At 51.9% G+C, this 27,224-nt stretch overlaps 1 protein-coding gene across 2 annotated transcripts; it reads right to left on the reverse strand.

The window, feature by feature from the left end:
- Nucleotides 1-2,780: 2,780 nt before the first annotated feature.
- Nucleotides 2,781-22,174, reverse strand: LOC149869833 (5-hydroxytryptamine receptor 7-like). 2 transcript variants are annotated; one of them, XM_090035099.1, is made up of 3 exons: nucleotides 22,010-22,174; nucleotides 20,355-20,926; nucleotides 2,781-6,182 (listed from the first exon to the last, which is right to left on the reverse strand). In XM_090035099.1, exons 2-3 carry the CDS (start codon nucleotides 20,861-20,863, stop codon nucleotides 5,411-5,413), a joined length of 1,281 nt encoding a protein of 426 aa, XP_089891225.1. In that variant the 5' UTR covers nucleotides 20,864-20,926; nucleotides 22,010-22,174; the 3' UTR covers nucleotides 2,781-5,410. The 2 variants fall into 2 exon arrangements, with proteins under 2 accessions (XP_089891225.1, XP_089891226.1); XM_090035100.1 differs by lacking the exon at nucleotides 22,010-22,174 and having other exon boundaries at nucleotides 20,355-21,072.
- Nucleotides 22,175-27,224: the final 5,050 nt, after the last annotated feature.

Here is a 27,224-nt window from a genome sequence, read left to right on the forward strand (position 1 = left end):
ATTAGTAGTGAAAGGAAAAATGCTAAATTAACCACAAGGCTAGAGGGATCACCTCCCACAAAAATAAGCTAAGCTCCCTGTCGAGGGAATAGTCTGCCCACGAACTTGGTCGAGGTCCTGTATCCCTGCCGTAGGGTCTCAGTCCCTCTTTCCTTTGAGGATCCCCTCTTAACTCCTACGTCCGTCGTCCTCTGTGTTAATGAAGCCTTTAACTTCGGCTCTCCTTGCGCCCCAGGGGTACATGCAGTTGAGACGCCTGGGTCTTGTCAGGACCGACGGCAGCGTCTTCCCCTGGGCAGAATTCAGGTTCCTCCCGTGAGACTGCAGCAACGTTCTCCGGCTCCTCCGTCTCCCTGCTGCGCTCTGGAGCTCTTCTCCCCACGCTCTCTTGCCGCCTCTCCTCTCCTTCTGCCCACTCACTCTCCCTTCTTATCCTCCCGCGCTGGTTCTCCTCTTCTGCTTCCCCAGCCGTTTCCCCTTTAAATAAACCGCGGCTAATGAGCCGCGCGGGACCCGCCGCCACTTTCCGCTCCGCCGCGATTCCTGCCGCTGCTTCCAGCCCCGCCGCGATTCCTGCCACCGGTAAGTGGTTCTCGTTTATTCTCTCTTCCCCTTTCCTTTCCCCGTGGTGTGCTGCCCCCCAGGCTCCCCCTTGGACCCTTCGGGGTTCGTGCCTTCGCCGCGCCCCGGGACACCTTGTCATGGGCAACCATGTGTTGACCCCTTGCCTATCAGATCATAAGTGTGTCTGGGCTGTGCCTTGTAGACAATAAACCTGGCTGAGCCTTTGCTACTGAACTGAGCCTGTGTTGTTCTTTGAGACTACACTGGTGTTGGGCTCTCCTGGCTGCGATTTCAATGCTGGCAACACATCAATGACATTTGACAAGGACGGCAACAAAGACATTTACCCAAATGAATATCACCACACGTGAGTTACCACCTAAAGGGCTGTAGACTAGATGAGAGATATTATTAGGAAGGGTTGACAGACAGCAAAATGACAGAAGATAGGATAGCTTGAATAGTGGAACATCAAGACTATTAAAAAAAAAAAGAAGTGATGGTCATTAACACCCACAGGTGCCGAATACGTGGGGGCCTGAGGGCCCTGGCTCCTCCAGGGAAGACGGCTTGAAATGTGTAATGCTTTCCACATGTCCATCACCTTCCCCACAAAAACTAAAAGTCAGCGCCTATGTTAACACCTGTGGAGCGGAGAGAGAGAGCAGAAATCAGGTAGATGATAATAAGCCATGAAGTCAATTGACTCTCTCTGTGCTGTTTGAATAGAAATGCTGATATCCCTCCCAGGCAGTTGGTTTTAAAGTCTGGGTGGAGCAGGAATCAAAAGGAGGGTGCAACTGCAGCACCGCATCTCCCCCCATCGATGGTGGGGGACCCTTTCAACCTGGCCTTGTGCTAACACCTATGATTCCTCTCTGACCCGCTCTCTTTTTTCCCCAGCTTTCGAGCAATGCCTGCTGGCCACACCACCATGGACGTTATCATCAGCTTTACTTGCGTTTGCAGCACTGGCTGCAGCTATGAGGCGATAAGCAAATGTCCCCTAGCTCCACACTTGCTACTCCTCCAACCCTTTTCTTCTACGCATGTAGACCTGCTGCTCCATACACTCTAGGAGAGACATTTAGTGAACACATTCACCTTGGGAACCAAGGGAAATCCATTTCCCATCCAGTCTTCTAGCTCACCTCCAGTAGGTCTGGGACTCGTACATGATGCAGCCCCCTTTACTCAAAGGCCATTCGCACCAGATTGGGCTGTCACATACAGGATCTTCGGTGAGGTGCTAGGAAGGGGGAAACACGAAGGAGTGAGAAGGGATAAGAGTAGAAGGCTATATAGACTGGGAAGCCAGAAGAGTCTGGAGTTGATGAACGTCCAAAGGAGTGCCACACTGACTGTGACCTAGGCATCATTTGTAATGAGACCTATATTTAAAAGTGTTGTAACGTATCACTCAGTTGGAGGTGTCATGGACTAGGCAAGACTTAGCCCTGCAAAGTGATGGCTATGGAAAAGACCCCTGCATTTTTTGGCCAAAAGTTGGTGTGCGTGCATAGTGGATTCAGTTGCAGTGGACTGTAAATGCCCCATCTCCCTAAAATCCCTCTCCCCTAAGGATAATTAGGGAGAAATCAAAGAATCATAGAAAATGAGGGTTGGAAGGGACCTCAGGAGGTCACATGGAGTCCAACCCCCTGCTCAAAGCAGGACCAGCCCCAACTACATCATCCCAGCCAAGGCTTCGTCTACCTGGGTGTTCAACACCTCCAAGGATGGAGACTCCACCGCCTCTCTGGGTAACTTTGTCCAGTGCTTCACCATCCCCCTAGTGAGAAAGTTTTTCCTAATATCAAACCTAAACCTCCCTTGCTGCAACTGGAGCCCATTGCTCCTTATCCTCTCATCTGCCCCCACTGAGACCAGTCCAGCTCCATCCTCTTTGCAGCCCCCCTGCAGGGAGGTGACGGCTGCTGTTCAATCCCCCTCGGTCTTCTCTTCTGCAAACTAAATGTGTAGTACTGAGAAGAGACATGAAGAAACTCCACCCCATGTGGTTATTTTGGAGTCCTACTGTACAGCCTCCCATTTAATGAACCCATTGGCCAGGACATCTCTGGAAGGAGCATCTATCTGAATCAATGGAAGGACCACATCCCAGGAGGGTTTTTAATGCGAGGAAAACAATGAATGAAAAAGATGCTGGAGGGAGAGAACAGCAAAAAAAGAACAGAAACAAGAAGCATCTTTAACATACATCACATTTATTTTTCCAATGATAGCATCATGTGCACGTGTCTGGAATGTCATATTTGGGTCTGGATGAGGCTGCAGAGTTCCCGTGGGGAGGCTTTGGATTTATCCATCCTTGCGGTCTCACATGCAGACATACACAATTGGGGTCTTGGCCATACTCCACTACTGGACTTCTCTGTTGAGGACCACTGTGGAGCAACATGGCCATTGCACAGTGCAGAAACTGTACCCTGTGGCCTATGCATGGGGGTAAAGACAGGAAGAGACCACTCTGGTCTCACTTAGGCTCCAGAAAACCGAGCCTTACCTTAGTGTCCAAGAGGGAAGCACCTAAAGCATCTTTGAAGCAACTGGTTCCTTTATATCTCTCGAGTGCAAACTGCTGGGGGACCAGTAAGGAGGCGGAAACCAAAGCTGAGAATCTGTCTGGCCAAAAAGAAAAGGGGCCACGCCGCAGCAGGATGCCGCTGGGAGGGGAACATGGGATGTTTGACCTTTTACAAAACCTGCCGCTGCTCCTTAGGCAGGGATTACGTCTTCTCCTGTGTTTGGAAAGCGCCGACTATATTTCTAGGAGAACGTCAGTAATTAAGGGCCAAGGCTGGAGACCAGACATTGAATGTGGTGGGGCAATGGTTGATCTGGTACGGTAAATAAAAATCTGAATTACCGTCATCATCTCCTCATTCTCATTCAGTGATACTAAGTGAAATCCTGACTTCTCTTCAAGGCAATGGCTAAGTTCTTGATTTCAATCCGCCCAGGAATTGACCTTGTGGATTTGACGGGGATGTTTGGGCCAAGCAAGCATTGCCTCTCTGCTGAGCCTGGGACCCTTACTGAGAAACTACCTCCATCCACTCGGTCTCACTCTGTCCAGCCATTAAAAGAGGTGGCTCGGAGGGGTCCTGAGCCCATGCTTCAGTGCCATTCTCCCAAAACAGAGACAGGGTTTTCCTAGACAGAGATCCTGAGAGGAGTACCAGAGGGGTCTGATCAGGGCCCCCTTAATTGTTAGGAAACTAAAATGAGGTTCATTTTGGCTTATGAGAACTCCAAGGCACCAGGTTCCTCCAAATATAAGGCACACTTTTAAAATGAAATATTTCTTCTAAAAACGCCATGCATCTTCGATTGCAGTTTCCAAGAAAAGCTAGAAAGGTCTGATAGGCACCACAGGGGGCACCTTTGTAAATTGTGTCTTTATTTGACTCCTTTCCACACCTTAAATAGAGAATAAAAAAATAGGATGCATCTTAAATTCAACTGTGCCTTATATTTGAAGAAAAGGGATATGCCCCCTCCTTCAATGTACTAGCTGTTGCCTTATTTCATATACCCCCCTTGCCTTTTTATAAGCTTTCAAGGAAATCCCTGTGAAAGAAGAGCCCATAACTAATCTCTTCTCCAACCTCAACTGGAACAAAGTTTAAATTCACCAAAGGGCCAACACCCAAAGCCAAATGCAATCAGTGGAAGATTATTTAATGACTCCGGGGGGGGTTGGCTCTGAACTATGCTGACAGGGAGAAAAGAGGCATCAAAGGTCTACACACGCAAAGAATCTCAACTGAAATTTAAAAAAATAATTAGATTTGTCTTTTTCTTTGTTTTTTAAAAAAAAAGGAAAGAAAAAGATACACCGCTTGGTTTATTTTTTTTTCAAGCTCGCTGTACATCGTACTGCAGCACCGTAAAGCTACTGGTGAAATCGTGTATTTATGTCTCTCATCAACCAAAGCGTGCTTTTATGGAGTGCCTCAGTCAATCAATTAGCCACACATTATGCAAACACATCACTCAGCTGTGAATGAAGTACAATACATCCCAGTAAATATATCAGTCTTTGCTTGCTGTTCGGGTCTCCGATTTAAGTAGGCTGTTTAAACTTTGTCTACCATACTATAAACAAAGTTGTTGGGTTTTTTTTCTTTTTCCTAAGCATGCCAGTTCAAGTTCTGAAACGCGAGGACTTGGGGAAAGAGGGTCATTGGCATTATCTCCCCGACATGCAAACCTGGAACGGGCTGCGGGATGCAGAATGGAAACAACTCGGTTGCAATAGTTTATAAGCACAGGGGAGGAACGTGAGGTCCATCGTCCACTTCAGCGCAGCCCACAGCTGCTGTCCGACGGGATACAGGAGTGCGGCTTGTGAGATAATCTCACCACACGCAGCACCGTCCCTCCACAGACCTCACAGCCCCCTGCAAAAAATCAAGCATCTAATATTTTACACGGGGGGGAAACCGAGGCACGGAGAAGTGACGCAACTTGCCCAAGGTCACCGTCAGGCTGTGGCACAACTTGGGGCAGGGTCCAAGAACCACCCTGGCTCCATCCTGGGTGCCATGGGATGCTGCTCGACTCCCAGTTTAGAAAGCGCAGCCACAGCGATGGACTAAAGAGAAGGGAAGGGGCTGCAATGGGTCGCGATGGACGGGCGGCGCGCAGGTACTCCGGGCTGGAGCCCCTCCTGTGCCCGATTTGTGACGGTGAGCTCAGGCTGGAGAACGACAATGCACACGGCTGCCGTTCCTCCAGGGCTGGATGGAGACGTGGGAGGTCTTGACTTAGGCACTGAGCGCGAGCATTGGACGGGAGGACACAGGCCCTCTTCAGGGGCTTACAGAATACACTCGTGTCTCTCTGTGACTTTCAGGGCCTCGTGCATGCTGGCGGCCGACAGCCTCCGGTTGATGTTCCTGTACCTGCACCACAAGAGGTTCCAAAAAGTAGTCCTTAAATCTCGGTTGAAGAAAGCATAGATGAGGGGGTTGATGAGGGAGTTGGTGTAACCCAGCCAGAGCAGGGTCCTCTCCAACCTCAGAGGCATGCAGCTGCACTGGATGCCACATATGAAAGGCCGGGCCGTGGACATCAGGAAGAAGGGGAACCAGCAGAACGTGAAGGCCCCCACGATAATGCCAAGGGTCCTGGCTGCTTTCTGCTCCCTTTTGAAGATGGAAATGTTCTTTCGATCCTGCCTCAGCAGCTTGGACAGCGTGGCGCACTCTTCCACCGCCTTGCTGCGCTTGGAGCTGTGATGGCCCCGGACGCCGGCCTCCATGCAATACACCCCGTCCTGGTCGTACTGTTTGGGGAAGTTCATGAACCGGTGCTTCTCCGCGCTGACCTTGGCGGCTTTGTAGATCCGGTTGTACATGACGAGCATGACGGTCATGGGGATGTAGAAGGCAACGCCGGTGGAGTAGACAGTGTATCCAAAGTCCTGGCTGATAAGGCAGACCCTTTCGACGGTGACGTTCTTGGCCCAGCCGAAGAGCGGGGGGAGCGTTATGGAGGCAGAGAGGAGCCACACGATGAACACCATCTTGGCCATCAGCTTCCCGTTTTGCCTCACGGGGTACGTCAGTGGCCGCGTGATCCCTAGGTACCTGCAAAACAGTTTAAGAGCTTATTAGCTTTGCATGGGGCTGCTTTGATGCTTAGAAGGTACGAACCATCAAATGTCTACAACAAGTACCACCGTGTATGCAAAAAGATGGCATCATCTTAGTCACAGCTGGCGCTAACTGGAAATTTTCCTTCTCCCCGAGGAACATTTAGGCTTTTTCCTGAAAAGAGCCAAACACCGGAACACGCGGTCTTTTCAAAATGCTGTTCCTCCGGGAGTTGCAGTTTGCACCCCTTCTCCCTCATTGGACTTCACTTCCTACGGTGCCCCACAGCCTTGCCGCTCACAATCACCACCCAGCGCGTTTTGCAAGATGTGGTCTACTTGGAGGGCTCGGCTGGAACCCAGGTATTTTCCCTTAAAAACCGTCAATGACTTAAATGCCTAATTTTCCATCAGTCAGGTATGCAGGTCGTAGCCTTACTGGTCTAGAGGCACAAGGAATCAGGACTCGTGGTAGCAGTGATATCTAGTTGCTTTAATAAAAGATAATCACCTCTACCACGAGCCATCATTAATTTTCCATCAGGAAACTTCAAAGCCTAATTTTCGCAGAACATTTGTCCCAACCCCAACTCCAGACATGAATGCTCGAGGGATGCTCAAAAGATGGACCCTGCATCGTGACTCCACGGGCGGCTGCCCGAAGGCCAAAATCTGCTCTCCGTGACACCGCTGTAAACGCGAAGTAACCGCAATTGAAGTCAGTGCAACTAGACCAACACGCAATGGAGACAAGGACCGGCTCCTGGGTTTGGAAGAGGGGCTCCTTTATGCCCCTAGCATTCGGCTAAGAGATGGTGGCAGAAACTGCCACAGCTGCTTTCAGCTTTCCAAGACCGTGCATGGGGGTAGAGGCAATCTCACTCAACGCCCCCTCTCCCCTGCACGCGGTGGAGGGCAGAAAGAGGAGCTGGCCATAGGCAGAGGCCTTCCCTTGGGCATCGCGTGGAGAGGAAGGACCGGAGCCAGCTCCTCCGGCTCTCGGGTATCAGGGAAGCAGCGGGCTTCTCCGGAGACACCGGCATTGTCTAAGTTACTGCTTAGGCTGCATTAGTCAGGTTGACGGCAATCTGCATAACAGTGGGGTGGAAGTATCCACGCTCTCAGGCAAAACACAAGCCTCTGCCTGTTTTCTCCCTGTATCATTTTCTCCTTTCCCCTCCCTCGCCCATGGAGCTGCCTGTGAATGGAGAGAGGAGCGGCGTTGCTTTGGATGGAGGGTGGTGCCGGCATGGCTGGGCAGCCATCAGCTGCGGTGGTTATTTCTGCAGCTTCTCTCCAAGTCGGCGCCTAGTCCCTCCCCCCAGTTACATTTCTGGGCACAGGCGCCATGTTCCCAGCACCCCGAAGCACTCCCTGGCCTTTGCAAATGGTGAGAGGCCAATTACAAGGCAAAAGGGGAAACGTCACAGCAGGCTGCATGGAAGGGAGGGAGGTGGATGGGCGCAGAATAAGCAGGGGCCCTCCCCCGGGATTCAAGGGGATCACGTTAGGACCCAGTCCCAAACCCTTCACCCTAGGCTCAGGGACCAAGCACCAACTCAGCCCTCCATCGGGGACCAGCTCAGGAAGGAAAAGCAGCACGGAAAAGGGCTTGGGAAAGGGCTTCTGCTACTGCCCTTGATCAGCCCAGGGCTTCCAGCCTAGTTGGGTCCTCCTGGCTACATAAGGCTTCCTGGTCATGGGGAAGCCATCTGGACACCAAGGCTTGCTCTGCCCTTGGACTGCTCTGCTGTTTCCCTGCCTTTGCGCCCCAACTCGAGATCTGACCGCCTGTTGAGGACCCTGCTCCGACTTGGACCTCGCATCTCGGCTTGTTGGAACTGGGCTCTCATGGATAACTGCCCAGCTTGCTCTTATTTTGTCTCTGGTTTGGACCCTGGCTACCGCTCAGACCTTGACCGATAGGTTGCACAAACCACCAACCAGGCTGCCTACATCTTGGTACGCGACATCGCACGGGGACGTGTGGCCTGCCCTTGGCTACGTGCTGGTGCAATAATCTTGGAGGTTTAGTCCAGCTATTTGTCTCCCTGGTCCTGTCCTTCCCCAGCGCTCCTGTATATTATCCTGGCATTACAGCTGGGAAGAGGGAGGGCTGGGAGCTGGTTCAGTGCTTGGTGGGGACTTGCCCAAGTTGGGAGGGCAGGTAAGGGGGTTCCTAGCTCTCTACGACCCCCTGAGCTGGATGGAAGGCAGGCATCATGGAATAGGATTTGTCTCAGGATCTTCAGCAGCTCCAGGTCCTCCGTTTGACATCTCATCCCAAAGCCTATAACAAAGACAAGCCTGATACCACCTAATGCCATGATGACGGACTTGGCTCTACACCCTGACAAGCCTGAGGCCTGATGGCCCTTAGTCCACACGCAAAGATATCAGACCACTCAGGAGCTACTTGGACCATATAGGAATCTTGAATCTTGTGCAAGATTATTTATCTCATCATACTTCAGGGCTGTCTTGCCAACATCTACTAATAACACCTTCCATTTTTGGGTGCTAGATCTGAGACAGTACAAAAAGATCCAAAGCAACCACTTTATGAAAATCAGGCCCATTTAATGAATCTCAAGCAAGACATCCTTCACCACCGGTCACTGCTAAAAAACTATCCAATATCTTCTTAAACCTGCTGGGCTTATAATAAATGCATTGAGTTGTATTTAGAAGCAGACACATGAGGGATTCACTTACAGCCTGCAGAAAAGGAGAAGTTGCTCATTAATCACGGTACAAATGCCTATAAGCAGGGGAGGAAAACCAGCAGAAAAATGCATTTTATTTGCTAGGGCTTGGAAACTGGAGTCTAGACTAGTGGCATGCCTCATGCTGTCTCAGCTGGAGGAGACGGATACTTGATACTTGAGCATCATATGTCGTATTCCTGGCTCTGCTACGGACCTGATGGGTGACCTCAGATGAGTCCCATTCACCTCTCTGGGCCTCTGCTTCCCCATCTCTGCAGGGGAGATGATTCACTGCAAACCGATTTGAGATCTAGGGATGAAGAGTGAGACATGCAAAGAGCCAAGAATCACTATGACCCTGTTATTGTCACAAATAGGGTTACAATAGGACTAATATGGAAAGGAAGGAGAAATTTCATGAGGCTGGTGTTAGACTCACTGGAAAGTGCAAGCATGTGAACACGGTGGACCATCGGGCTCAATGGCTTGATGTCTAGCTGGCAGCCAGTATCAAGTGGCGTGCCCCAGGGGTTGGTTTCGTTCAATATATTCATCAACGACCTGGCAGATGGCACAGAACTTGCAGCAAGTCTTGTTGGCAAGACAGCCCTGAAGTATGATGAGATAAATAATCCTGCATGAAATTCAGGACTCCTATATGGAGTCAGCAAGTTTGCAGACGACGCCAAGCTAGGTGGGGAGCACTAGACACACCGGAGGGTCGGGCTAGGATTCAGAGTGACCTAGACACATTGGAGGATCGGGCCAAAATAAATCTCATGAGGTTCAACAAGGACAAGTGCAAAGTCCTACACTTAGGAGGGAACTGGGTTTATTTAGTTTAGAGAAGAGGAGACTTAATAGCAGTCTTCAACTACCTGACGTGGGATTCGAAAGGGGATGGAGCTGGCTCGACACTGTTTTTCTAGTCCCTTAGACATCACACTTGGAGCACACTCAGGGCCTCATCTGTTGCAATCTCAGGACACAAGGAGTTTGGGGGCATACGCTGACTATGCTCACATCAGCCTTGCAACTAGGGGTGCATTTATTCAGCCTGAGACTCCAGTGCAGGTAGTCCATCTGCCTGGCTGGACGGCGGGGAGCAAGCTGTGACTGACGGCCAGTAAGTGAGCGTGTTACCGAGCCAGCTGAGAGCTGCAGGAGGGCGAGGGAGATGCGAGGAGGCCGATGTGCTGACGGGGAAGCACAGAGCCTGGGCTGCCCCTCTAGCTCTGAAGACAGACCACCGGTTCGAGGTTTGTTTCTCGTTTGCTTTGCTTACCGCGGGGGCACGCTCACCCCACATAAAATATGAACCGACTGGAAACCTCAATTCAAAGCCAACCGGCCCGGATGATGAACCACTCAGGGGATCTCAAAGGGCTAAAACTGGAAAAGTATGATAGTTCCCACGATTCAATGCTCAGTAAAGGCTGTGAATTGGGTCTGGGTTCAAAAAAGCATTTCACTCGATGCCTCCATACTGTCCTGTATGTGGATGTCTTGCTGAACCAGGGGACCGAAACAAGGCTGCACAGTAATTCAGTCACAAAACCAGGCACCCCAAGTCCCAACCTGCTAGTTAACTAGTAGAACATGCTGTACCCTGAATAAAGACAAAAAGGGATATTAAATACCCGCTTGCTGAACGAAGGACAGTCCTGTGGAACAAACAGCGTGTGACCATGTCCTCAAAGACCGCTCTATTATATGGGATCATATCGATTCCCACAGGCCAGTCATCAGTAAGGTTAGGACCTTTTATCTCTACAGCCAGAGCCTCTACCTTTTGAGCTAAGAGGGTGACTGGGAACAACTGTAGCGGGAGGCGGTGTAGATTTGCACTTTACAGACGTGTGTGTGCACGTGTACGCATGCTAGAAGCAGCAGCTTTCATGAGCTGAAGCTCATTTAATCAGATTCCCTATGTGGACCAGACAGACGAAGGATGCGGGAGACCACTGCATAAATCACAGCCATTGGCAGATAACCAGGGAAGATTCAGGATCCTGGGGTTCAGTTCCAGGTTCGGGAGGTTGTTGGATCTGCTGTCGTGCAGATCAGTCCTTCTTATGCCTGTGCGCTCGCTGGTGCCTGCATCCTCCACCTCCCAGCAGGGGAGAAGAGGACAGCACGAGATGGATGGTGTTTTGCTCTCCCTTCACAAGAGCGATGTCACTGAGCGGTAATCGCAAGAGAAGTTCCCATGGTCTTTAGGGTGCCTGGCCAGCACGGGGGCTGTGAAGGCTTGAAACAGGCTCAGTGAGGTAGGAATTGCTGGAGAATTTAGCTGCCTGGCCCTAACCAGATCCCTAATGAGCAGCCATGAATTGGACCGTCTCAAATGACCAAAAATCAGCCTGAATCAAATGCCAACCATGCAGAATTGTAGCCCAAATGGTTAATTTGGCAAGTTCTAAGCAACTGAAAATAGCATCTTCTGATGTGAGCATCAGGCAACTTGTCCTATGGGCACGCCAACGAGATCCATCTAAAAATATATACGTAGCGTGCATATGCAGGGGGAAACCCAGACCTTTTTCAAAGCTGTTTGAGGGGTTTTTATATAGATCTGCCTACCCGCACACACACATCTTGACATGCATGTGCATGTGCGTCTGTAAAGACCTTATACAGACACAAAGTTATCAATGTGGACAAGAGAAAGAGAGAGGAGATTATATAAACCTCATATGTTTGTATATATATGAAAAATAATCTATTTCATATATAGGTGTATGCATGTGTTATGCATGTGAATATGTAGCTTATGGATGTGTGTGCATGCATCAGAATTTCAGTCTCTCTAAATAGTCCAACATTTTGAAAACTGCTGTATATATATATACATGCATACACACACACACTGTATTATGTTATATATATAGAAGAACACGAAGAAAAAGCAGGCTAGTAATATTAGTCACTGGAGCTATATGTCTGCTACGGCCATGATGCTAAGGCAAAACCCATTATTTTCATGGGCATTTTTCCTCAAAGGCCATTGTGTTGCTCTGTTGAGCAAGCCTTCTTCCCGGGGTGGAAGGATGGTATATATAACATATATATAGTTCAACCAGCTCCACTATTAATCCTAGCTTCCAGATGGGAAATGAAGTAACAGACACTATATATATAGTGTCTGTTACTTCATATATATATATATATATATATATATATATATATATATATATATATATACACAGTGTGTATATAGACTCTATATACATAGCATGTGAGAGTGCGTGTGCGCATGTATATGTATGTATAGCAATTTTCAAAATGTTGGACTATTTAGAGACTGAAATTCTGTTACATACACACATGTACACACACACACACACACACATACATACATGTACACACATATATCTTCAACTCTGTTACTTCCTTTCCCATCTGGAAACTAGGGTGAATAGTGGAGCTGGTTGAACTATATGTGTTATATATACGAGTTCAACCAGCTAGTCTATTAGCCCTAGTTTCTGTTACTTCAGTTCCCATCTGAAGAGTTGAAGAAACATGCCCAAGGTTGCATGAGCTGTGTTAAATTGGTATGTGGGCCCAGATCTCTTGAACCCTTGGCCAGCTGTTTCACCACAAAACCATCCTTCCACCCCAGGAAGAAGGCTTGCCCAACAGAGCAAGACAATGGCCATTGAGGAAAAGTGCCCATGAAAATAATGGGCTTTGCCTTAGTATCATGGCCATAGCAAACATATAGCTCCAGTGACTAATATTACTAGCCTGCTCTTTCTCCAAGTGCCGTACCTGGATGTGGTAGTAAGGTTTATGTACTTAGACGACCCAGAGCGCAGGGGGCCACTTCCACGTAGCGATCCCTGGTAACATCTCTGATGGCCAAGAGCTCCCGAATCGACAAACAGCAAAACACACAAAGCTAAAGATACGACACTGGTTTTGTCATACAAAAGAAGACCTCAAAGAGCTATGCTCGTGGGTGCTTTCACTTGTGGTTAAGTTGGCCGAGTTGGGATCATAGAGCCGAGCTGGGATCACAGATCAGATGCAGCTTGGCGGCGTCTTAAATGCCTATATACCAGTGCTTGTAGTATAGGGAATAAGCAGGAGGAACTTGCCCTCAGAATAGCCAGTTCAGACCCAGACATAATAGGGTTAACAGAAACTTGGTGGGATTCATCCCAGGACTGGACAGTTAGCATTAGGGGCTATCGGCTTTACAGGCAGGATAGAGAAGGAAGGAAAGGCAGGGGTGGGCGCTCTGTATTAAGGGGCAATACACATCCTCTGCCAGCAAAATGGGGTCAGAGGAGGGGCAAGCTGTAGTGCTCTGGGTCAAGATACAAGGGGGCCGTGGGGAGAGGGATCTAACGGTGGGGGTCTACTACAGACCCCCCAACCAAGGGGAGGAGCTGGACCGGGAATTTTCGGGCCAGCTTGCAGAGGCACTTAAGGCAAGGGATGTGGTTATCAGGGGAGATCTAAATTCCCCGGACATCTGCTGGGAGGAGCAGTCAGCCAGGTCGGGCCGTTCCCGGAGGCTCCTGGCCAAGACACAGGACCTCCACTTAATTCAGGGATTCACAGTCCCACCAGAGAAAACACCCTGTCGGACCTGGTCCTGGCCACAGGAGGTGACCTGGTCAGGGGCCTCCAGATCCTCGACCACCTGAGTGCCAGTGATCATCGCTTGCTGGCATTCACCATCCAGTGCGGGGTGTCGAGGGCCTGCAGCAAGGCGGTAGCCCTAGACTTCAAGAGGGCCAACTTCAACGAGTTGAGGAGATCAGTGGGAGAGGCGCTGGGGTCCCGAGAGCAGGGGAGCTCAGTGCCCAAGAAGAGTGGTCATTCCTTAAGGAGACGATACTCAGGGCCCAAGGGGTGATCGTCCCAACAAGAAGCAAGGGGGGCAGGAGTGCCCAAAAGGCCCCCTGGCTCACCAAGGGCGTCCGGGAATGCCCGATTACCAAAAAGGCAGCATATACCCGGTGGAAGGGGGGTGCTATCTCCAAAGAGGAGTATACCGCCTCTGCTCGGGCCTGTAGGGGGGCTGTCAGGAAAGCTAAGGCGGACATAGAGCTAGGACTTGTGTCCAAGATCAAAGATAACAAAAAGTCCTTTTTCAAATATACAGGGAGGATGAAGAAGGCACCAGGAAACGTGGGGCCCCTGCAAAGTACGCTGGGCAATCTGGCGGTTGCGCCAGAGGCGAAAGCAGACCTCTTTAACCAATTCTTCACCTCCGTTTTCTTGTGCAGGGACCGGGACTCCCCCACCGCGATACCAGACGGACTTGAGGGGAACGCCTCCAGACCTCAGGTTGGGGAGGACCGGGTCAGAGAGCTTCTGGAGGGGCTGGACGTGCTCAGATCAGCGGGTCCAGATGCTCTCCACCCAGGGCGTTGAGGGAGCTAGCAGGGGTTATCGCAGGGTCCTTGGCACGGCTTTAAGAGCACTCGTGGTGCTCGGGCCAGGTGCCGGATGACTGGAAGGTAGCCAACATGGTCCTCATCTTTAAAAAAGGGAGAAGGGAGGACCTGGGCAACTATAGGCCCATCAGTCTTACCTCAATCCTAGGGAAACTCTTTGAGAAGATCATCATGGAGCACATCTGCGATGGGCCGGCTTCAGGGATGATGCTCAAGGGCAACCAGCACGGTTTCATTAGGGCTTGTCAGACCATCCTGATTGCCTTTTATGATCAAGTCACAAAAGCACTGGATGCAGGTGTCACCGTGGATGTAGTCTTTCTGGACTTTAGCAAGGCCTTTGACACCGTCTCCCACCCCATCCTCATTAAAAAACTAGGCGACTGTGGCATTGATGCCTCACGGTCAGATGGACTGCAGATTGGCTGAAGGGTCGCCCTCAGAGGGTGATGGTGGACGGGTCATGTTCAGCCTGTGGGGAAGTGGGCAGTGGAGTCCCCCAGGGCTCCGTCCTCGGGCCCGCGCTGTTCAATCTCTTTATCAGCAATTTGGACGATGAGGTGAAAAGCAATCTGTTTAAATTCGCTGATGACACCAAAATTTGGGGTGAGGTGAGCACGCTAGTAGGGAGGGAAAGACTGCAGCAAGACCTGGACAGGTTACAGGGGTGGGCTAGCAAAAAACAGGATGGGATTCAACACTGACAAGTGCAGGGTGCTGCACGTGGGCAGTAGTAACCAGCAGCACACTTATAAGATGGGAAGCTCCCTTCTTGAGAGCACGGAGGCAGAAAGGGATCTCGGAGTCATTATTGACTCCAAGATGAACATGGGCCGACAATGCGAGGTCACGGCTGGCAGGGCTAACCGCACCTTGTCGTGCACCCACAGGTGCATCTCGAGCAGGGCCAGGGGGGTGATCCTCCCCCTCTGTGCGGCACTGGTCAGGCTACAGCCGGAGGACTGCGTCCAGTTCTGGCACCGCACTTCAGGAGGGATGTGGACAGCATGGAGAGGGTCCAGAGGAGGCCACCAGCATGATCCGGGGACAGCAGGGCAGGCCCTACGAGGAGAGACTGCGGGACCCGAACCTTTTCAGCCTCCACAAGCGAAGGCTGAGGGGGGACCTGGTGACCATCTATAAACTCACTAGGGGGGACCAGAAGGGTTTGGGAGAGACCTTGTTTCCCCGACTGCCCCTGGCATGACAAGGAGTAACGGCCACAAGTTGTTGGAGAGGAGGTTTAGATTAGACATCCATAAGAAACGCTTCCCGGTCAGGGCGGCTAGGATCTGGAACCAACTTCCAAGGGAAGTGGTGCTGGCTCCTACCCGGGGGGGCTTTAAGAGGAGGCTTGATGCCTACCTGGCTGGGATCATTTGAACCCAGTTTTTTCTCCCGCCCAGGCATGGGGTCGGACTTGAAGATCTACAAGGTCCCTTCAACCCGACTTCTGTGATAGAGCCTTGTTTGTAGCTCAAGAAATGCTTTCAGGGCAGGCAATGTTCCCGATTCAGTGGGGCAGAAAGCATAGCTACGTGTTGAAATCAGCCGGGCTGTCTGAGCTATTGAAAGTCGGGGCAACCTGGAGAGCAATGCGCCCGAGCATACCTAATAACCAAAGACCTGTCTGGATAAAGAAGGGAGAGGGCAAGTGAAAACCCAAAAAACCTGTTTCTGAATGACTCTCTCTTTTTGGGTTGTTTTTCTACAGAAAACTGATGCCAGCTACAACATAGCTCAGCCCAAGGTCCGAGAGAATATTTGGACATCGCAAGGATACAGCTGGCTAAAAAATGGGATTTTTCTTTTTTTAAACCCTCACCGTGAAATATTTCAGCAAACAAATCATTTCTGTCAACTAGTTTTGAGAGAGATTTGGGTTTTTAATGAACTCCCCCACCAGAAAAAAGCCAAAGCCTATACTGGGGCAGGGGACTGTTCTGTCCTAAGTGCGGGATTTTGCACTTGTCCTTGCTGAACCTCACGGGATTTATTCTGGCCCGATCCTCCGATTTGCTGTGGGCTCTCCAAATCCTAGCCCGACCCTCCAGCGTATCTACTACTCCCCGCAGCTTGGTGTCATCTGCAAACTTGTCCATCTTCCAGGTCGCTGATGAAGACACTGAACAAAACCATCCCCAGGACCGACCCCTGGGGCACTCCACTGCAGACTCCTTTTTTCTTTCCCTTCCATCGAAACATTTGCAGGTTTTGTCAACACATAGCCATTGAAAATGGGTATTTTTCAGCAACAATTTGTTTTGCTGGAAAAAAGCCCCTTTTTGGATCAAAACATTTCGCTAGCTGTACTCAAGAGGCTTAAAAAAATGAATAAGAGGGAGAAATCTTTTAATAATACCCTACATTTTTATTGCACTTTCCATCTCAAAAGGCCTCCCAAGGCCTGTCAGAAGGCATGTAAACTTCGGCCTCTTCAGAAACGCAACCAGATGGAATAAGGCAAGCTGGCCCAACAGAGCACATCCATGCAGCATTTAGGATTGGGAGTGCAGAAGAATTTATAACAGGGAGTCCCCAGCTCTTCGCTTTCCTGGGGGGGGGGGGGGGGGGCGGGGAGGTGCAGAGAAGATCCCAAAGTGAAGCGTGCTCACAAATATCGCCGGGATCCCTAATGATCCCAACCAAGCCACCCCTTGGAGAGAAAAGTCCGCTGGGTCTCCCCAGAGCCCGGCTCCCTGAAGGCAGTGGGCTCCAGCACCTCCTGGGCGATGCCGCCCCGTCCCCCGGAACGGCAGCCTGCATCCCGCGCCCCCACGGTGTTACGGCTGCAAAAACGTAACGGGTGGCGCAGGGAGCGAAAAGCCTTCCTGCTCATCTCAGACATGGGTTAGCAGGGCGGCCTTGTCTACACCGCTGCAGTGGTGGGCCCCAGCCTGCGGAGACCCCTAATGCTCCGTGACCGCAGCCGAGCGCTCAGGCTGAAGGCCACGGGGCTATCGAGATCTCAAGCCGCACGGGGAGCCATTCACAGCCCCGCCAGCAGCTACTGAATCCTGATCTCAAACGGACACAGCGAAATAAGCTCTGCATCACAAACCTCGGGCACACGCAGGGTTAGACCCACCGCTATTGTGATGCAAATCCGTGGGGCTTATTCACAGGAACACGCTTCTCTGACGAGTGGCTCATTCCAGCTCCAATTTAAACCCCTGGCGTTGATTTTTCCCCCCCGCTCGTATCGTGTCTCGGCTAGTTTATCTGCCTGCTCTCTGCTCCACGTTTCCAAATGAGCAATTACGGGCTGGGGAGAAGGATCCAGAGCAGACAGTGACTGAATGGGCCAGCTGGGTTCAACGCAAAGTACAGTTGGTCTAATTTAAGCAGTGAGCGAGACAGATCCAGGAAAGCTTTGCTCAACTGCAGCCATCTGATTGCCGCTGCTTTTTAGTCGCTCATCCAGCTGAGTTCACTCATGCACAAAGAGGTCAAGGCATTGCATAACACCACCCAGCCCCGCCGCCTCCTGCTACCTCTTGCCTCCCCTCTTTTCTCACCGGTAAGCCACGCTTCCTCTTTGGACACGCAGGAAAGCATGGTCAAGGTGGTGCGTTAACACGATGCATTTCACTAGGACGCTGAGATGATGAGGAGTTTTGCAGAGACTGGGGACAGGCGAGATATGTGCGCGGGTTATGGGGAGGGATGATGGTTGCATGCCTGCGGAAGGGAAAGGACCGGCAGCTCATGCACCTCCCCTAGCCTCTGCAGTGGGTGGAAGGGATAGTAGCCAGGTTTCCTTTAGACACCATCAATCCCCAGCTGCCAAAGCAGCCCATTGAGGGACAAGAGGAGTAACAGGTAGTTTCCGAGCCCCAGCAGGCAGCTATAGCCAAGGCACCATCCTTGTGCCCTCAAAACGGGTGCCTGGGTTTGGTGCCTGGCCCTACAGATGCCACTGAATAGCCAACATAAATCAGAGCAGCCTCGGGGCTGCTCTATTTTACACCGGAGACTGAACCGACACCTCTATTGTGCACATCCTAGCCGTGCTATGCATCCAGAGGCAACTCTGGATCTGGTCTGTAATGGCAGAAACCCACCTCCTGAATAACCCCTCCCCTGTTGACTTCAGTGGCAACGTGCTCTGCACCTTTCAGGATTTGGCCTCGACTCATGAGCTGGGCTTGACCGCTTTCTGGCTAGCGCAACGCACATTTCCCCGAAATCCTGCGTTTGCTCACATTTTGGCGATGAAAGACAGCCAGCCAAATTCAACACAGCTCCACTGCTTCCTCTGGATCTCTGCCTGCTTGAGCCAGAGGGAATTTCACCCAGGCAATCATAATTAACGAGCAGAATCTATTGCATTTAATTTTAGTAAGAGCTCTGTCCTCCGCACTTCGGCATCTCGATATCTATTTCTACTTGGCGTAGGAACTTAGAGAGAAAAAAAAAAGCAGCAAATGTCTCGGATTCAAGTCTCTCTGCTTTATTTCATGCGGGTGTTTCGTTTTAGCTCTGCTTTAGTATCACACTTATCCATCATCCCTGAAAAGCCAAACAAAGCCATATATTCTACTATTGACTTTCATTTTTTGCCTACCTGATATGGATTTCCTCCCCTGTACATGGACTTCCACATTTTAATACATTCCCTTTTAATTAATTGGTTCCCTCGCCATAAAACAAAAGTCCCCCTCCCCCTCCCCACACACACACGCTCAAACAATACATCGAGACCTGAAAAAGACTCTAATTTATTCAATCAAAACATTGGCTTTTAATAACCCCAGGTTGTTAAGTTCGGAGTGAGACTCGAGTCGATCAGTCAGGTACGACTGCAAGTTAGTATTAGCCCACGGATGTTTGAACATGTGTTGTTATGGAGTTGCCCAGGGAAACACTCGCTTCAATGCAGGGTTTGGACGTTTGGTGAACTTTCCAGTTTTTTTTACCCAATTCCACACCTGGCCTGCCTCAGCTTGGAAACCGAGAAACGATTTTCCTAAAGTTAGGTATCCAGGTTGTAGCCGTATTGGTCTAGAGGAAAAGACAATCAGGATGTGGAAATGGTATCTTTTATTAGACCAACAAGATTTTTGCCATTAAAGAATTTTTTGTTGTTGTTGTTGCAAAAATCTAATAAAAGACGCATCATCTCCACTACGAGTCCCGATTGCCTTTTTCTGAAAGTGACGCACTGAATCGAGAGCTCAGCTCTTGCTGAAATCACGATCTTGCATCTTAGCTCTGTATCCCAGACTTACCACAGCACACAGGTGACTGACTCAGACTCCGCAGCAAAAAGTGCTCTGATTGCACAGGCCCATGAGAAATGCATCAGGCTTTTTTATTCTTTTGCAGTTTCAAGCGCCTTATCTCCAAGGGACGGGACGCTGAGCTCAGCTGCACCACTGTAAATGTAGATGAACCCCTCCAAGAAATAAGCAGGGTTCTCCAGACCTGAATCTGCCCCAACCCCTCATCCTGGCAATATTCCTGTGACGCAGACAATATAATTAGCTGCAAAATTTGCAGATGAGGAAACAAATCCTGGGAAACCGACTCACCCAAGAGGAAAGGAACCGGCTTGACCAGGATCAGAGCCTGGAAAGCCATCGGAGCCTTGCGGCTCTGGCCAGAAAAACACTTAAATATGTGCCTCAAGCGCATTCCCATCTCATTTTAACCACACACACCCTGTATTGAACTGGAGCAGTCACCAACTGCAAATGTGAACCCGGAAGGGGCCAGTTTTGCGTTCTTAACCCGAGAGCAACCTCCATTTACAAAGAGGCACTTCTGCAGACGTCCGACCTGGGCCGTGCACTCAGTCCTGTAGCCTAAAATAAGTCATGTGCTTATCAGATAGCAAAAGGAGCCGAGCCCCTTCCTCCCCCACAGCGCTCGAGCAAGCCACTCAGCCCCTTTCGGTGCCTCGGTTTCCCCTTCTGCAGAAGGAAGAGGGCAGGATGATCTATTCCAGCGACAACCTTAGCCACCCAAGTCAAAGGATTTATGATTTCCAGCGTTTCCAAAGCACCCGCCACGCAAGCGTTACTGGACGAAAGCGGTCCTTACCTGTCCACACTGATGACGCACAAGGTCATGATGGAAGCCGTGCAGCACATCACGTCCATGGCGATGAACACGTTGCAAAACACCTTCCCGAACAGCCACTCCCCTCCCACCAGGTCCGTGATGATCACGAAGGGCATGACCGCGAAGGCGACGGACAGGTCGGCCGCTGCCAAGGACACCACCAGGTAGTTGGAGGGTTGGCGGAGCTTCTTGACGATGCAGACGGAGATGATGACCAAGCTGTTGCCAGCAATCGTCAGCAAGGTGATGATGGAGAGCACCGTCCCGATGACGATCTTCTCGGTGTCCCCGTAGAGCAGGATCTCCTCGCCGCAGTCCGTGGAGTTGGTGAGGTTGAAGGACAGCGGGTCTGGCTCAGCTGAGGCAGAGGGTCCCTCGGTCATGAACGGATCTGGAAGCGAGTTCGGGGCGGGATACTCGCGCTCCGTGTTCTCCACAAAGAGAGGCTGATGCTCCATGAACTGACTGGGGTTGACCCTTAGCAGCATGCTGCTGGCTCACGGCGACGGGGGACAGCACAGATTTTCTCCCACTGCTCCTGGGGGTGGCACCTATAGCCAGCACAAAGCAAAACGCTCTCTTACCCATGGTCTAAAAGAAATGAAAGCTCTCCTTCGCTTTCAAAAGCTGCAGCCCCGTCTCATTCGTTAACACCGGCTTGTCACGGGACTTGAGCGCACACAGCTTTCGGAAAGGTTACCACACACACAGCCTCTGCAGGGGAATGCCTTCGGCAGGCTATTATTTTAAAACAAACAGAAACCTCACCCTTCGCTATGCCGAGGCTACAAAATCACGGTGCCCTGGTTGGCCAGAGGGCAATCTAGGCTGGCAGCAGGCAGTATTTTTAAGACTAGTTTATAATGCTGCCAAGATACGGTGTTTGACATGCTCTCCCTGCACGTATGCACAGCAACTCCTATATGAGTGTGCGTGTGCGTGTAGTTGCATGTCATTCAAGTGTATAAGGGTGTGTCTGCATGCCCCCCCGCGCACATTTGTTACAGGTCAATTTAATCTTAAAAAGACTGTCCGCTGCCCTACTACTTTATAGTACTGCTAAGATGCAGCGTTTGGCATGCTCTCCCTGCAGGTGCACGTAGGGGTGTTTGTAGTGCGTAGCAACTTTTATGAGAGAGTGTGAGTGCGTGTGTGCATGCACATGCATGCTCTCTCAACCACACACACATGTTCACACTTGTGAATAACATGCAACTGCATACAAAAACACACGCGCATGGACGTGCACCTGGGCGTGGTTGCTGGAGGGCAATCTAGGCTGGCAGTGGGCAATATTTTTAAGACTAATTTATATTACTACCGAGACGCAGCGTTTGGCACGCGCTCCCCACGCACACGTACGTACGGGTTTGCAGCGCAGTGACTTGTGAGAGACAGGGTGCACGTGTGTGCGCAGCTGTATGTCGTTTCAAGTGTGTGTGTGTGTGTGTACACCCCCCTGAATGACACAACTGCACGCGCACACTCGAATGGCATGCAACTGCACACACACAGCCTTACAACATGCACACACGAATAACACGTGCTCCCCAAGGGCATGCAACTGCACACGCACGCACACTTGAATGCCACGCAGCCGCGCACACGCGTCCCGAGCCCCCGCCCGCACTCACCTCGCCCCCCGGGCAGGGCATCCTCCGGCCCGGCGCCCCCCGCCCGCCCGCGCCCGCGGGCACGTCGGCGGGGCGGACACACGTGCGGGATGCGCAGCGGCCCCCCCGCCGGGGGGCGGGGCTTGTGCCTCTTTCTGCTGCTCAGGACGAGGAGGGGGGGGGGGGGCACAGGGGTTTAGCCGGGGGCACGCGCGGGGGGCGCGCGCAGCTCTCCGCCTTCCGCCCGGGGGCGCCCGGCTGGGAAACCCCGGCCCCTGCGCGCGTGTGTGCGCGTGTGCGCGTGCCCAGCCCTGCCGCACGTGGGTGCGAACGCCCCCGCGCCCGGCCCGCGCCGCGCCGCCTGCTGGCGCGGATGCAGATGCGGGGGGCCGAGGCGCAGGGACGCACACGCGTCTCGAGCTCTATAAACAAACGTGTGTGCGCGCACACACACGCACACGAGTCACAATGACTAGAGGCGGACGAGCAGTAGCCTCATGAGGGTAGCCAGATAGAGACGGCGATAGCCCCGTGAGGCTACTGTTCGCATACCGAGGGTGTGTCTGTGTCTGCGAGCCAAGGATGGCTGGATCACCACACGCACACACAGCCCTATACACCACCCCTGCTTGGGTCATGCACACACACGCCCACATCTATAACCCCCCCCCACACACACACCCCCTACGAGGCTGCTGTTCGCTCACTGCAAGGGGTGCGCCTACACCCGGGCTCCGGCCGCACCGGCGCGCGGGGCGGGGGAAGGGCCCAGCCGCTCCCCGAGGCCGAGCCCCGCGCCGGGCGGGAGCAGCGCCGGGGTGAGCCAGCCCCGCCTTCCCTTGGAGACCCCCGGGGAGGGGAGAGCACCTGCCTTGGCCACCCATTCCCATTTGGCCCCCCTCGCCCTGAAGGAGCGTTTCCTGATGTCTAAACCTGCTCGCTGGCCGCTGGCGACCGTCGCTCCTCGTTACCCCAAGAGGCGCCCTGGTGAAGAGAGCATCTCCCAGCCCTTGCTGCAGCCCCCTAATGAACTTGTAGGCAGACACAAGATCCCCTCTCAGCCTTCTCCTTCCCCACTTTTCCCTCGCACCGGGATCCCTCTGTGCCTGAAGGAAACAACCGCCCTTCCTGGGCTCCCCTCTCGCCCATACTCTGATCCTGCAGCACATCACTGCCTAGCCTTCCTGGTGCTCAGGAGTTTAACTTCAGTAAGTCGAGCACTTCCACCCTGCTAGTTATCTTACCCACCCTACACCGTACGGTGAATTAGATTGATCGGTGGGCACTGTCCCCAAGGTGGCCACGAATCCGCAGCTCCCCTACCAGGTCCGCCCCCCGTATCCAACACGGCATTCCCCCTAGTGATGGTGATGGTCCTATACGCAGGGTAAGGACCTACATGAACGTTTGGATTCGGCCGACCGCTCCTCCCATATACACATATGTATAGAGCTGGGCAGACAGTAGCCGACAGGAGGAGCTGGGCTACAGGAGAGCCCGAAACCCAGCACACAGCAAGCCGGCGGTGCCAAGAAATGCAAATGAAAATAAATTTCACAGCACAATGCTTTACACTTCCTCCTTCCTTTTAGCTCTTCATGCCCATCTGTCCCCGTCCTGCCCCTCATAAGGCATGCACCGGTTAAAACCTGTGCTGCTGCCATCATGGCTGTGCTGGATCGTGTCTGTGCCCAAAGGGGCATGGCATTGACTGGCACTGCGGGACCCCTTGGGCCAGGGACGGTAGAGACCTAATATGAGATGTCCTTTGGCTCAGAGGACTTGCAGGTCTGCACAGTGCAGGCAGGCAAAGGGTAGGGGGGGAAGCTAAGGTGCAGAGAGGGGTCGCCCAGAGCGCCAGTCCCCAAGGCAGTTGGCTCTGTACTGTAGCCCACTCAGATATTGCAGTGCTATTGATCTCCATGGGATGCTAGTAGAGAGTCCCTGGACCGTATCAGGAAGCCCGAGGGGTTAGACACGGGGCCTCCGAGAAGAACTGGGTGGAGGGGAAGTTTCATCTGCTTTGCTGCCTGGTTTGCAAGGACACATGGAGAGAAGGGGCTGGGGACCCACTCTGCAGTGGGTATACATTTCAAATGTCAGCAAATTAAATAAATCAACCAGCAGAGGGAGAGGGCCTTTGTTCACCTTCCTTTTTGCTGACTGGATTACGCAGTACTTGGGTGGCTTCTGCGACTGCTCCCTCCCTCACACCCGCAGCGACGATGCATTGGGAGTCCAGCGCAGCTTAACACGCTTCTACTGGAAGGCAGCCACATTGCAAAGGTGCTGTAGTTCAGCTGTTGCTCGTGCGAGCTCTGCAAGGCACGTGGGGGGGCTGGTGCCTCTCTCCAGTGACACGATCACAGTCTTACGCTGCTCTGGCTCAGTGCCGGAGCCTACCCCAAGATAACGCCCCCGTCAGCTACGGCAGGATTTGTGCCCTGCATCTCCGAGATGGGTCACACTTCATGCAGGTCTACAGAAATGACCCAACATGGGTTCGAGGTCGGTCAGGCTGTTTAGGAGTAATTACCACCAGCTCCACCCCACGGCCATGTCTACAGAAGGATTTAATATCAGCCAGCTTTGTTCACTCTACAGTTTGACTGTATTGCACTTTGGTCACGCCACTAAGCTTAATCATCGTGATGTTCACGCAGCTCCACCTTTTTCCTAATGGGCTGCTGGGTGTTGAGGGCACACATCCCACGCTGCAGCGCTCTGCCTCTCAACATTGTGCTGTGTGCTTTTTCTCATAATGCATTATAGGATGTCTATGGGGAACTACCAGATCTCTGGGGCTGGTGAGAAAATCAACCTCCCAGAATCCTTTTAGCTTGGCAAATGCCATTTTCCCCGTGGCTGCCAGGCAGCGTGGAGGATGTGCCACCTAGCACCATGACAGTTTAAAAGGCAGGATCAGGCCCATGCATTTGGAGACCTGCAGGTGGTTTCTTATGGCACTTCTGACACTGCGGGCAGTGCCGGTAATGGAGGGGGGAGAGGAAGATGAAGATGAGCATCTGAAGTGGCTCTTGGGACAGAATACCCCTTTGTGATGAACTAGGTCGTGCATGGTTTGACTTAGCTGTTGGGAGAGAACAGGAGGCAAATCACAGGCCCATCAGGAGGAAGGAGTCGGGGACCAACTTACTAAAGCCAGAAGGAAATCCAGCGGCAGAGTCCAAAACAGCCCACGTCAAGGCTCAGGAGGCAGATGTCGAGTTCCCCAAATCCAAAGGAGGATACAGGGGCAGGGTCCAAGCGATGAACCATGGCAAGATTCAGGAGAGAGACCCTGAATGACCAGATCAAGAAGAAGATCCAAAAGTTGGAGTCCAGGAACAGGACCAAACCAGGACACTGGCAGTCCCTAATCAATCACAGGGGCTTGCCAGGGCAGACCTTCAGCAGGAACTGTTGGCTGGCCCGGAGTCTGCTTCCACAGCTGGAGGTAAATGGGGAGCAGGTCTCCCAGCAGCCAAACAGGAGGTCCAGACAGTGCCAGGTGGCATCGTTCGTTGTGGTAGGGCTGCCAAAGTCCCAGGCAGGTGCGACCCACTAGGCAATTAAATCCTGGCTGGGCTCCCTGACACCCTTCTAGGTGGGGAGAGGCCATAGCAGCTCAGAGCTGGAAAAACCAGCAGTAGAAGCAGAAACCCAAGAAGAAAAAGGCCATTTCCCTAGAAATCTGCCCACGGTAGCTGCAATGGCAGAACAGTCTGCAAGCACGGCCTCTCCGTCTAGTGAAGTGTACTGTGGCACCTGTGGAAGTCCAGCTGCTCCCGGTCTGTTGGGTGGTGGTTGGTCATCTGTTGAGGATGCAGCCATGGAGACTTGTGAAACTGCAAAGCGAGTGGTCCTGGACTCATGAGGACTGGTAATGTGTAGATGGCAAGAAGCAGCTTTCCACAGTGGGGGGGACAGGCAGTTGTGTAAGGGATACCAATGAGGCACAGGCCAATTTTTTGTCTTTGGACTAGTGTGGGGAAGGGCTCCTCTGTGGTCACCCTTACCAGCGAAGACTTGCCAACTTCATTGTAGGGTAGCCGGGGAAGGCCTGGGAGGCCAGGGCATCAACAACACGGGTCTGTGCCTCTTTCTGCCTCTGAGCAGAGGGACGTGTCTTTGCCATACTGGGAACACAAAACTGGAAGGGACCTCATGAGTTGAACCCAGACCTCTACTATTACTTACCCACCACATAGGATCATAGCAAAGTAGAGCTGGAAGGGACCTCACAAGGTCATCTAATCCAGCTCCCTGCTCAAGGCAGGATCATGCCCGACTAAACCATCCTAGCCAAGTGACCGTCCAACCTGCTCTTGAAAACTTCCAAGGATGGACATTGCACAGCCTCTCTAGGCACCTATTCCAGTGCTTGACCACAATCATAGAAAGCTCCTCCTAATTTTCAACCTGCTGCAGCTTGAGACTTTGCACCTAGTCTTGTCCCCGACAGCCACATAGAAAAACCCATCTCCATCCTCTTTGCAATCACCCTTTAAGTATTTGAAGACCTATCAACCCCACTTCCCTGCCCCGGTCGTTTATTCTCCAGATGAAATAACCCTACTTCTTTCAGCCATTCCTCACACGTAAGGCTTTCCAGGCCTCTGATTATTTTTGTTGCTCTATGGTGGACTCTCTCCAATCCGTACATGTCTTTCTTGAAGTGTGGGGGCCAAAACTGGACACAGGACTCCAGGTGAGGCCTCACCAGTGCTGAATAGAGGGGAAGAACCACTTCCCGCGATTCACAAGCGACACTCCTATTCACACCAACCAGTGTGCTGTTGGAGGGGGGTTTTTTTTGGTTGTTTGGGGGGGTTTTGCAACAAGACCACATGGTAGGGTCAAAAAAATGAGGATAACGAGGCATGCCTACCTTGAACCCAGCTTGTCCTTCCTGACCGTCAACACCACCTTGATCCCCGAGTGGCCCCAGACCTGGCATGACAACCACCAACCTTTCGGTTAACGGCCAAATGCACTATCCATTTACACCACAGGTAGAGGCACACTTTATAATCCTGCTCATAATCTTATCCAGCTTCATCTTGGACTCGGCCACATTTCTTGTCCCCATTGCTGCTTCCGCAGGCAGCTGACCTGGACCCTCACACATCTTTGCCACTGAGAAACTGCCTTCCAATTTCCAGGCAAAATTTATAAACAACCAGACAACGTCCATTTGCTCCTGTGCCAAAAATTCTCCCTTAGCTTAAATAGC

The sequence above is a fragment of the Crocodylus siamensis genome, chromosome 2, assembly GCF_052110815.1.
Source record: "Crocodylus siamensis isolate JL-2025a chromosome 2, ASM5211081v1, whole genome shotgun sequence".
Lineage (NCBI taxonomy): Eukaryota > Metazoa > Chordata > Crocodylia > Crocodylidae > Crocodylus > Crocodylus siamensis.